Source organism: Desmodus rotundus, chromosome 4, assembly GCF_022682495.2.
Source record: "Desmodus rotundus isolate HL8 chromosome 4, HLdesRot8A.1, whole genome shotgun sequence".
Lineage (NCBI taxonomy): Eukaryota > Metazoa > Chordata > Mammalia > Chiroptera > Phyllostomidae > Desmodus > Desmodus rotundus.
Window position 1 is genome coordinate 80,654,310 of NC_071390.1, and position 12,880 is coordinate 80,667,189.

The 12,880-nt window shown below is 35.9% G+C and overlaps 1 protein-coding gene across 6 annotated transcripts in view; it reads right to left on the bottom strand.

Annotated features, from left to right (window-relative positions):
- The window catches only part of WDFY3 (WD repeat and FYVE domain containing 3), a 268,490-nt gene that overhangs the window by 118,102 nt on the left and 137,508 nt on the right, over positions 1-12,880 (bottom strand). For 5 of the 6 annotated variants that reach the window (XM_053922587.2, XM_053922589.2, XM_053922588.2 and 2 more), the window contains 4 exons: positions 12,445-12,546; positions 7,617-7,810; positions 3,125-3,582; positions 1,090-1,173 (listed from right to left, as the gene is read on the bottom strand). In XM_053922587.2, coding sequence (XP_053778562.1) covers positions 1,090-1,173; positions 3,125-3,582; positions 7,617-7,810; positions 12,445-12,546 — 838 coding nt within the window. The remainder of the gene's footprint in view (positions 1-1,089; positions 1,174-3,124; positions 3,583-7,616; positions 7,811-12,444; positions 12,547-12,880) is intronic. The other variant, XM_053922591.2, reaches the window with a different exon arrangement.

Sequence of the window (12,880 nt, forward strand, 5' to 3'; positions counted from 1 at the left end):
CTCATACTGATGTTATGGTCTCTTGAATTAAGAAGTACTCTTAAAAAATGAAAAGTAGTAATAGGTTTAAAATACAAATATGTTGAACAAGGCTAAATTCACCTAAAACTATTCTGAACTGTGCCATGAGTTACTGGAAAAAAATGAGCTGTAAGTCCCAGTGTAAATTTAACAGAAAAAGGGAAACAAAGTTCATATACCTAATGAACATTACTACTGAAATACATTAAAATACAGAATCTGTAACAAATACTTTTAACATAAAAACTCCAATTATATTTAAGTTTCAAAGTCAGAACAATAGCAATAAAACAACACACCAAAACTTCAGGATCCATTTTTCGGAAGCCATATTAATGCAAGCCTTAAGGACTTAAATATACTTGGTCATAAGGAAAAGAGGGGAAGATAGAGTACTTGCTTCCAAGTGCACAGAACATGGTCATGGATAGTGATTATGGAAAATGGATCTTAACTGGACTCTCGCCAATCAATTGCTGGTTCTTTATATCCCATAAGCTTTATATAAGACGCAGACTAGTTCAGTTTAGAAAGAGATTTACACAGAATTGATGAAAGCAAGAGCTGGGGCAGGTTTTTTATTCACTTTTTCACTGGTTAGCTGTGACAAATCTCCATAATAGCATCACATTTCAGCTGGTTGAGAAAATACACATTTCCTTGCCAGTGCTGTGACGTTCATTGGAGAGCAATAGTAAAAAACCAAAAAAATTGATCCCACGGCACATTTAAAGGAAAAAGGAAAAGCAGGAAAGTACTCTATTAAAGAGGTATTAAGTCCTCATTTCTACACTGATTTTAATTAAAAAATATGCTACTCTAAAGCAAAATGCATATTTTAGTCTAAAGAGTTAGATGACACATGTCCTCCCTATCTTCACAACATCAACACATTTTACTCTCATAAATATCCTCAGAAGTTGACCATTTTGAAACCTAAAAAAAATCAAATAGAAAGCCAAAAAAAATTGAAGTTACAAGGCACAACCACACATTAACATATAATTAAGCACAAAAGAAAAAAAAACCCATGTAAATAAAGATCAACTTCTGTTATAAGATCAGTACCTTTTCCTGGACAAGGCTGGTGTACCCCAGGGAGAGGGGAGAGAAGACTCACTTGTCAGGCAAGGAGGGATCTGTTCTGCACGACTACAGACAACAAAACAGACAGGGTGGTTTAGAGAGGTTAGAACAGAACACCAGGTGGCAGCTGGTTAGTTTCACAAGAAATACCTGTAAAAATTTAATAAGGAACATCCTCCATACTTAGCAGGAACAAGGAACAAGACTACAACACACGCACTGAGAGAAACGGAAAAGCATGCTTAAGGCCGATGCTTATCTATTAATGTTAACATTTAACGCATTTGTTAAACAGAGTGCTGTAAGCCTTGTTTTTGACAAAGCAAACTAAACATGAGGCATACCAATTAAGAAAAGTAGAAAACAAGGAAAAAGAGGTTGAATCTGAAATTTATAAAATTCAATTTTAAATAGTTTATTCCGTGAACACAACTATCCCATGTTTCCTATGAATGTATAATATTATATAGGGAACCGATCTGCCTGGCAATGGCCAATGTAGCTCAGCCCCATGAGAAAGCTCATAGGCACGCTGTGGCACGCAAGGTGCCAAACCCAAGGACAGGTTCTCCCATGGGAAATCTGGCCTCCATTATACACCTAGGCTGCTTTGTGACTTGCTCTTGCTAAAACTCTATCACCCAGAGTTGCTGAAGTCTATGCTCATTCTCCCAAGGACTGAAGTGTAACCAGACCAATTACTCTTATCATTCCCTTGCATTTGCAACATTTTTTCCTTGTTAATCTGTAAGAAGTAATCAGTAACATCCTTTCCATTGCTATCTGTAAAAAGTAATTACCTAAAACAAACCTAAGTATAATGAATGAAAACCTTCTTTGATGTATGCTATTATAAAGCCAATAAAAGCCTGTTAAGGCAAGGGTGGGGCGCTCTCCCCTTGAGAGAGTGGCCCTGCCTCCCTTTTTCTCCACAGGACTTGGTAGTCCGTGTGAATTTGTCTCGTCTCATCCATAATGCCGCCGACACTGCGGGCCGGTGTCTGCATCAATATTATATGAATTTTTATTTTCAAGATAGGAAAAACATTAGAAAACAATTTTTCCTATCACCACTTTTCTCAGTTAAATATTAGGGTCTAAAATATTACTAAGAAACAAGAAACAGCTAGTAGATATTTCATAATAAGGATAGTAAAACGCAACAGAAACTCTATCCAACAGTTATTTGCTTTATTTATGGGGGCAATATAAAAACAATTCATTTATTTCATGAAATAAAACTATGGTAATTGTCAAAAGTGATAATGCTTGGGACAAATTAGCAGCATGATCACTCTTACATTACTTTCAAAGTGAGAACTTAATTGAAAACCCAGTTTAAAAACTGAAGTGAGTGATTTAGGTAAGTGGCACACCGATGATCTCCCTTAGACTCTGGGTTTCCCTCATCACAGATTGCATCTCGCTCTATTGTAATTGTTTATTTATGTGTTTGAATCTAAGCTACAGAATGGCCATGACCATAGTAGTCTTGTGCTGAGCCGAATCCACAATGCCTAACACAATGACTTGGCACTTGTTTAATGAAGAACGAGTAACTGAGTCTGAATTATCTCTTAACCTATCAATGATTCTTAGGGAGTTTTCCTCATTTTTTCGAGGATTATGTTGAGAATATATCATGTGCCTGGAAATAAATATGATCATAATCATGTTCTCCTGTTGATGACTAATATAGCTAAGTCCAGATGTACCTAACATTGTTGAGAATAGATGAAAAAGAGAATAATAATAAACATTACCGTTAAAGAAAACTTCACAGAAATTGTTTCATTAAGTGCTTCAAGAGTTAACTGACCCTGGATTTACAAACAATACACAGATGTCCATGTTGAAAAACTTAACAAAGCAATAGTAATATTCACAAATAAAGTGATAGACAACTAAGAGAGGTTCATTTGTTTTCATTTTCCTTCAGGTTATCTTATAATTCAAGCCTTAATGATGAAGTCATTTATAGTAAACCCTTTAATTCAAGCACAGAGCAGAGCCATACCTGTCAAAAGAATCTGTGGCTACTTTGTAGAGATAAATAAAGAGTTTACTGCAGTGCTGTAAAGTGGGTGAAACTGAGTCCATCAAGATTATTTCTTCCTCTAAAAGTCTTTGAAATAGCTGTGTATTGGAGGGGAAGACATTCATTGGACTTATTTTTCTTAGGTCTGAAAAGCAGCCAAGAAATCGAACGGCATCTGCCAGCTTCTCATACTGAATCTCTGTTCTGAAGAAATGAGAGTTGGCTGGCTCATAGCGCATTGCTGCAGTCAGTGTGCAGAACACAGTGTGCAGAAGTTCAAACACTTGATTCTGGTTCACTTTCTCCCAGCCATTCTTCGGTGGCGAGCTCAAAGATCTTTCCATAGCAACAAGCAAGGATGTTATGTACACAAATCCCCCAACTTTCCTAAAAACCGTTCTTGACCGATGGCTTTCTCGAAGGACTGACAGGAGGGCCTATGGGGGACAAAAAAACAAAATGAAACAAAACGAAATCCCCAAATAAAAAATCTTATAATTGAAATTAAAAAAAAATCATACTAGAAAGTCTAAGGGATACAACACCATTCTGTGAACATCTGACATTAATGTGTTCGTCATTTAACCAATACACAGTCCTGTGAAGCATATTAAATATTTTCCTAATTAAAAACTGCCATAAAATCAGAAGATAATTTTAGGAAACACTTGACACATTCCTTCTGATAAATCTACATCCAAATCATGGCTGAAAAGATTTTCCCATGTCTCTGATGGCATCAATGAATTCAGTAATTTTTACAAAGTTGCATTGGTAAATCAGTTAAATTTTTCACAATCATGAAAACTTACAAATGTGTGTGTACATAAACTGATTTATTTGTTTCAGATAGATGGTCAGGGCAGGCAAGACTTCAAGTATTTCAATTCATCTGAAGTTGCCATGTACTCATGCTCTGGAAAGAGGAGTCAGCTCACAGTTCTTAGCAGACATTCTTTCTTGCAAAGTGCAATGAGCCCAAGGGCCTAAAGAACTCTTTTTTTCCTCAACAGGTGTAATAACTAAGAAATAAAACCTGGAGTTCAAATAAATAAAACCTATTTTATCACCTATTTTCTGAACTCTCATACTTTCTTCTTAGTTTAATATCAAAAACAACATTTTATAAAATTACCTAACAATTTATGCAGCACTTACTATGTACTGGGCCCTTATTACGTACACTGGGCACTTATTTAAATGCCTTTATGCATTAAATGTGTTAGGCAATATTATTATCCCTGCTTTATATAAGAGGAATTGAGGCCAAACATGGTAAAAGACAGTATAGCTTACACAATGGCAAAGGGAGGATTTAAACCCAAGCAGTCTGACGGCCCTACTTAGGCACTTAACCTTGACCTTACTGCTCCAAACAGCAATTTGAAATCTGTTTGCAGATACAGGGGCTCCTTTTCCCTCTGTTTGAGCCACTGGAACATGACGGGTATTTAATATCACTTCAGTTTATAATCATTACATGTGAAAAGTCCATTTCATTAATGTATCTCACACATTTCTAATGACATTTGAAGGGAAAGGCTATACATTAATATGTATAATTACCTTATTTTGAAATATACTGCTTCAGAAATTATTAAGACTGCATTATACATACCTATACTTTATTATTTAAAAGATAGGAAATACATGACCTATATAGGTAAATAAAATTTAAAAACACAATGTTATTTCTTTCTTTATTCTGTAACTAATAAACTTCCATTTTAACATAATATGGTAATAATGAAGTTTCCATATCTTGTCAAATTTAATGAACTGTACTCATACTTGTAATATCAATTCATATTGACACAAGATTTTATAACTTAAAAAAAAACATATAACCATGCCTGAAAATTAAATGCAAAGGCCAGAGTAAGTTATGCTTGGGTAGAAATTCTGACTCAACATTAAAAAGCATTTTGCCATGGTCAGTTAACCTTTCTGTGCCCGAGTTTCCTCTCAGGTAAAATCAAGACAATAAACAAGACAAGAGCAACAACTTACTTCACAGGAAATTCATGTAAAACCCTTAGCAAAGTGCCTTGGCATATAAAGCCCCTCACCATGATAATCTTCAAAAACACATTGGTGGAAACCAAGTATTATTTTATACATGAAGAAGGGTGAGTTCAGAGCTAAACTAAGATGTACAAAGTCATATCACAGGTTAGAATTATGATAGGAGTTAGAAAAACAGTGCTTATTAATCTTTAGTCCAACACTCTATATTATGTAATTCTAGATAAGTCCATCTCCTAACCACCTCAGAACTGACACACTTACATCATCAAAGCATAATTGCAGTATCTGAAAAATTTCAAATGCCATGAATAATTTAACATCCTGCTGAAATCTGTAATTAATGAGATGTAGCAAACACCAAAGTTAAAATGAACTGCGGATGCTAGGTGGTTAGACAAAATCATTGGCTATATATTACCTACATTTGCACAAATATAACGCATACAATTCAAATTGGTGCATCAGCGGAATTATAAAATACTACATCTCACGGAATGTTGGGTTTATGCACAAATAGCTACGAATTAGATTACAAAGGTCTGTGTTTGTGTCCATGGAACGGGGGTACGGAGAAGCAGTTCTAAATCCCCCGAATGCCTCTCACTGTCTCCCAACTCTAGTTCATGCCCTCACAGCAGTGGAATGCTGGAACTAGCTCATACTGGCTCTTGAGAACCAACTGTTTTATTTTTGGAATTTTGCATGCCAGTTGTTAAAACACAACCATAAATAAAAATTAAGTTCTATAATTTTACAACTTTAAATACTTTAAAAACAGAAGTAGTAAACACCCAAAACTCATTGCTTCCTAGTTATTTTTCACATTGTGCTATTAACTGTGCTCTTGAGATGTTGACTGGCGAAGAAGTCCATTACACTTTTTCCATAAAGTAAGACACCTTTTTCATTTTCACCAATTACTTTACTGATTTGTGTATTTAGAGTATGTTGGCTATGTCGTGCTATTGGCTTCTAGTGGGTAGAGGCCAGGGGTGCGCTAAACATCTTCCAATGCATAAGACAGACCTATAGCAAATAATTGTTTGGCCAAAATGTCAATAGTACCAAGAAACTTCGCAAATCACTTTTGACAAGTTTGATCAGTCACAGCACCTTCTTCATATAATGCACAAATCTTTTTTGCATTTCAGTTGCATTTTTACCTTTCTTGAAATAATAAAGCATAACATGCCAAAAATGCTGCCTATCTTCATCCATCTTCATTATTAAAATGGCTGCACAAAAATTTACCAATTTTTGTAAGTTTTTTTTAAATGCACACTGATATGGCAGCTGTCACAATAAAATCTAACGAAACTGTTCTGAATGAAGTTAAAGACAACTATGCACTACTAGAGTCACCATACAGAAAAAAACAATGGACTTTTTGGCCAAACCAATACTATATAGTGGGGTGCTATTGTATATCTGTATATCTTTTTTCAATCCACACTCAGTAACACATTAGTTGCCTGAAACATTTCATAGTGTAAATATTTACACCATGGAAATTAGTACGTGTGCCACATCAAGACTGTCCCCCACCCCCAACCCGAGTCAGTTATTACCATTTATCAGAACAATACTGCCTTAAAAGTACAGGGCAGCCAGCTAATTACCTCTTAGTAGCTTTATCTACCTATTTTTGCAAATCCAACCAAAAAGGAAAATCCAATCCAAGAAAAGAGGAAAATGTATGTTAAAAACACTGGCAACCTTAAAATCTTTTGAAGACATTTGTTTTTTCCCCCTCAATAATCCCTTCAAATATACATATGTTCCCCGATATTAACAGCTATGTAGATTTCCTTCTTGTCTAAAAGAAAAATTGTGGTCAGATTAATTTTGCTTTTAAAATAAAATGCATACTCAAAGTGTCATACTCAATCAAAACAGGATAAAATATATAATAGCATAAAGAAAAAAATGCAAACTTCTCATTATTGATGAGAAAGTAACTGACTAAAGCAAAAGTAAAAAGAAATACATGAATCTTAAAAGTAGCTATTTCCACATTTTGCCGTGTATGGTGCATTCCTTTGTATAGTGCACACCCACGTTTTTGTGCGCATTATTATACCCATGGAATGTAGTCATTATACCCTTATGTAATCATTATACCCATGTATAATGTATATCCTTATTTTTCCCTCAAAAATTTGGGCAAAAAGTGTGCATGAAACACAGCAAAATACAGTATTTCTGTGATGTCTGTGGCAAGGATGGTGTGAAGATACAAGGAAAGGATGTCAGAGGGGAGGAAGACGGTGTCCCAAGGTTCTTGGAGGCAAAGTTAAACACACTGCTTTTTCTTCTGTTGTTATTATTCTGACATAATTTTAGAACAAAAATGGCAAGAATAGTTCATAATAGTTTTAAGTCACTTAAAAATAACCACAGATTTTAGTAGTAAAAGTGGTAACAACACACTCATCAAACTTACCCTTAAAATGTCAGTCTTCAACTGTAGCTCTGTCGGTGGGGCTGAATGCATCAACCCCAGGAGAGTGCCCATGTCATCATCCCCGTTTGGAGAGAGCACCAGCTGCTGGATAATCATCAGGGCATGCTGCCGGCACTGAGGGTACTTCACTATATTATGCGCACACCTTGCACCTCCAAATTCTCGGAAAATTCCTGAAGGGAGAAAAAATTTAAATTTGGTATTTTTGTATGAAGAGTAACTCAAAAGAATGCATATAAAACCTACACGGCTATTTCACCTGTTGAATTATAATACACAATTGTACTGGGGAGAGTGTCAGCAAAAAAAAAAGAAGCAAATTTTCTCTAGATTTCCTTAAATGCACGATTAATGTTCACCATGTCCATATTCTCCAAATCTAGAACATTAAAACATTTCAAAGGTAACAATGAAGAGACCCAATATTTTTATGTTAAGTCTTTAAGCTGAATAATACTTGAAATCAATTTTTGTAAAAAGCTTTAAGATGAGTAATACCCTTAAATAAATGAGATTTAAATTGAACAAAGCTTCCAAAATATTACTAAGAAATAAATGAAATACAATTATTCTATGATGAGAAAAATTACAGGGAACCAAACTTTTTAGTTGGGCAAAGCACACAAAATGCCACCATAAGGCTCCAAAGGCTTAATGCAGTTGATTTATTTAATCCTCACTCCAGTACAGATGAGAGTGAGACATAAAGAAGTTGAGTAATGTGGCCAAGATCACACAGCTAACAAAGGACAGAGTAGGATTTATACCTAGATAGCCCAGCTCTATACCCTGTGTTCCAGTCCGTAAGTGATACTGTTCTCACATCAGATATCATTATTGAGTATTAAAAAAGTGACCAACTAACCTAAATCACTAATTAATATTTTCTCCAGACTAATCATTCTATCTTTTATGCTTTTAGGATACCTTGTATATGCCACTATTATAATACTTTATATATCAAACAGTCTTAGTATTATTTGTTTATATGTTTGGTCTCCTTTTAAACTTGGATTTGTGTTTCATAAATATTTCCTGAGAAAATAAATTTCAGCATATTTTGCTGTAGCAGCCACTGACCTCTTTATTTAGTGACTTTCTATTTCCTAACTTTTTAAGAATTATATGACCTTGAAGTACATATAAGTTATTGTGTGCTTGAGATTTTGTACATGGAAGGCCATGTTTACTTCCTGGTTGCCAGTTAAGTGTCCATGAGATAATCATAATGACTAATGTTTTTTAACAGTTCTACGAGCAAAGCATTGTTTTAAGTGCCTGAAATCAGAGGGCTCATAACATTTTTTATTTTAAAACTGATTTTAGAGAGAAAGGGGGATGAAAAAGGGGGTGTGGGGAGGGGGGCGAGAGGGGGAGAGAGAGAGATAGAGAGAGAGGGAAAGGGTAATGGAAACAGAGAAACATCAATTTCTTGGTCCACTTATTGATGTATTCATCAGGTGATTCTCGTATGCACCCTGACTGGAAATCAAACCTGCAATCCTGGCAGTAACATCTTTCTTAACAAAAAGAAGACAGTTGATGAGAAAAGAATTTTGTGAAAACGTCTGGTGGTCTGGGAGATAAAGTAAGTGACTTTTAGTCACATAGAGTAAGCTACCCACTCTTCTACATTAGAACTGTTCAGGCCCTCCCTGTGGGCCATGCCACCAAAAGCTAACTTGTCAATAAATTCTTGTTAGTATACCCTTATTACGTTTCTGATTATTTCAGCCAACTAAACCTAGTTAGTGGAAATAAGGAGATTATGCATTATATCACGAACAACTTGTTAAAATCACACCATTAAACCTCACCATACATACTGTTTGACTTACTATTAAATTCATTCAACTGTATCTTGCTTGGCATTTGCCCAACTGCATTTACATAATTACTTATACAGTTACATGTTTCCATCTTTTTCCCATCAGTTTGTAATTCCTTTGGGGCAAGAATTATCGTATCTTTGCAGCTTTAACACCTGGTATTGTGTACGGAACACAATATATTTTATTATTATTATTCTTAAAATATATTTTAATTATGCTGAATACTGAGTTCTGCATTCAGGCAAATAGGCATGCACTTGTGTATTTGCTTGTTCGATCGATCATTTCTGTTCGTTTGTTTACTCTTGGCTATCCATAACTTCCAAAATACAATTCAAATTCCTCAGCATGGCCTGAAAAGCCCTACACAGTCTGTGCACAACCTACTCATCTGGACTCACCTCCCTGTCACTTACTACTCTCTCAAGTTGTATTGACATTGTTGTCTGACAGGTTTCTGATGTTGGCAAAAATCTCAAGTATCTTTTTTCAAAGCAAGAGTGACATTTTATATAATACAGTTGGACTATTAATCATAGGTAGAAAAGGAATGAAGACAAGTTGAGACCAATGATAAACTAAAAGATTTAATAAATCCAATTTACCTAAAAGAGGCCAGTTTATTAGAGAATCATTTTTCAATATTTCCCAAGGTTGTAAATTATAATGCTCTAACCTGAACTATTAAAAAATTAACAAAACCTCCATATGAAACAGATATGTTGGAAAATGTTTATTTTTATTTTTTAAAGTGTATTTTATTGATTTTGCTATTACAGTTGTCCCATTCTTCCCCCCTTCCCTTTATTCTCTGCCCCGCACCACCTCTCCTACCAGCATTCCCCTCCCTTAGTTCATGTCCATGGGTCATATATATAAGTTCTTTGGCTTCTCCATTTCTTATACTATTCTTAACCTCCCCCTGTCTATTTTCTACCTACCATTTATGCTTCTTATTCCCTGTACCATTCCCCCATTCTATTTCCTCCCCCTCCCCAAAGATAACCCACCATGTGATCTCCATTTCTCTGATTCTGTTCCTGTTCTAGTTGTTTGCTTAGTTTGTTTTTATTTTTAGGTTCAGTTGCTGATAGTTGTGAGTTTCTTGTCATTTTACTGTTCCTATTTTTGATCTTCTTTTTCTTTGATAACTCCCTTTAACATTTCCTATAACAAGGGCTTGGTGATGATGAACTCCTTTAACATGATCTTACCTGGGAAGCACTTTATATGCCCTTTCATTCTAAATGTTAGCTTTGTTGGACAGAGTAATCTTGGATGTAGGTCCTTGCCTTGCATGATTTTGAATACTTCTTTCCAGCCCCTTCTTGCCTGGAAGGTTTCGTTTGAGAAATCAGCTGATAGCCTTATGGGAACTCCTTTGTAAGTAACTGTCTCCTTTTCTCTTGCTGCTTTTAAGATTCTCTCCCTATATTTAATCTTGGCTAATGTAATTATAATGTACCATGGTGTGTTCCTCTTTGGTCCAACTTCTTTGGAACTCTCTCGAGCTTCCTGGAAGTCTATTTCCTTTGCCAGATTGGGGAAGTTCTCCTTCATGATTTGTTCAAATAAGTTCTCAATTTCTTGCTCTTCCTCTTTTCCTTCTGGCACCCCTATGATTTGGATGTTGAAAAGTTTAAAGTTGTTCCAGAGGTGCCTAAGCCTCTCCTCATTTTTTTGAATTCTTATTTCTCCATTCAGTTCTGGTTGAATATTTATTTCTTCCTTCTGCTCTAAATGGTTGATTTGAGTCCTGGTTTTCTTCCCTTCACTGTTGGTTCCCTGTCTGTTTTTCTTTATTTCACTTTTCATAGCCTTCACTTTTTCCTTCATTTTACGGCCACACTCAACCATTTCTGTGAGCACCCTGATGACCAGTGTTTCGAATTCTGCATCTGATAGGCTATCTCTTCATCACATAAGTTCTATGATCTGTTCTTTCATTTGGGCCATATGTCTTTGTCTTGGTGCACCTATTGTTTGTAGAGGGCAGAGCCTTAGGTATTCGCTAGGGCAGAACAACCCTGTTTGCTGGGTTGTGGAGCTGTATATGGGGTATGGGTCAGAGAGGGAACAATGCCCCTTGCTCAGCTCTTGGCTGGCTGGCTTTCAGTCACTTCCCCTCCATCCCACAAGCAAATTGGACCCTTCAGGTTCTGATTCCCAGGTGGGTGGGTTTATGTACATTCTAAGAACCAATGAGTATCTCCAACAAACTTTCTTGTGAGGTTAGGAGTTTCTCCTGCTGCTGCAACCCCCAAAGGTTTGTAGAGCCATAGGTTTTGAGTCTTTCTTACCCTGTGCTGGAACCCTAAATTGCTCAGTCTGTCTCGCTCCCCAGTTGTTCCTCTCAGTTAATATGCAGGCAAATGTGGGACTGCCCAGTGTGTCAGCTACTGCCTCTGCTGCCCAAGTCCTCTAGCCGCCGCCTTGCTACGAGTTGTCTCTGCCCCGGCTGCCTGGCTCTGCCCCTCCTACTGGTCTGGATGTTTGCTCTTTAACTCGTTGGTTGTTGGACTTCCATACAGTTTGATTTTCTGGCAGTTCTGGTTATTTTTTGTTTTTAAATTTGTTGTTGCCCTTTTTTTCATTGTTCGAGGAGGTAAAGTGTATCTACTTATGCCTCCATCTTGTCCAGAAGTTGGAAAAATACTTAAAGAAGCAAAGTTATTTGACTAGGAGTCTGCATTAAATTAAAAAAATACAGAAAATAGTTCAAACACAAGGCACACTATAAAAAGGAATAAAATATAAGAACACACTCTGAAATAATAGCACTTGTATATATTTTGTCATTAATATACCGATAAAGGTCAAAAGTACTGCATTTCCAGAGATATGATAGTACCATCACTGAATCAATATTGTTTTCTCTTACATGATAAAAGTATTTCAGAGGCAAGAATAATTAGAGAAGATATAACCAGAGGTACGATCCTCCCAAAGTACTTGCTAATAGCTTTTCCAGTCACCTGCATTTGTGTTGGACCCTTGAAGGAGCACTGTCAAGGTCTCCATAACCAACAAAGCCAGGTGTTTTTGGTCTTCAGTGGAACTATTATTTCTTGTGTCCCCTAGGAAAAAGGATGAAAGGTCCAAATCAGAAAAGTTATAAGCTTATATTTTGTTTGATTCAGTTTCAATAATTAAAAAAATATTTGTTTAATGTTCACTTTTACCACTAATACAACTGACATAAAACAACCTTTAAAAATGATTGTCTACCAGCTATCAAAACTAAGGTCAAAATCTATGCTTACATATTTTATTTTGATGAGGCTAGAAAGTTACAGTTATCTAACAATATTAAAAAGGAAAATGTCAATCAAACTTAAATGTATTATTTTCACTACGATTTTCCTCGCAAAGAAGGTCTAGGAGAATGCTAGATCATAATGCACCAAAGGG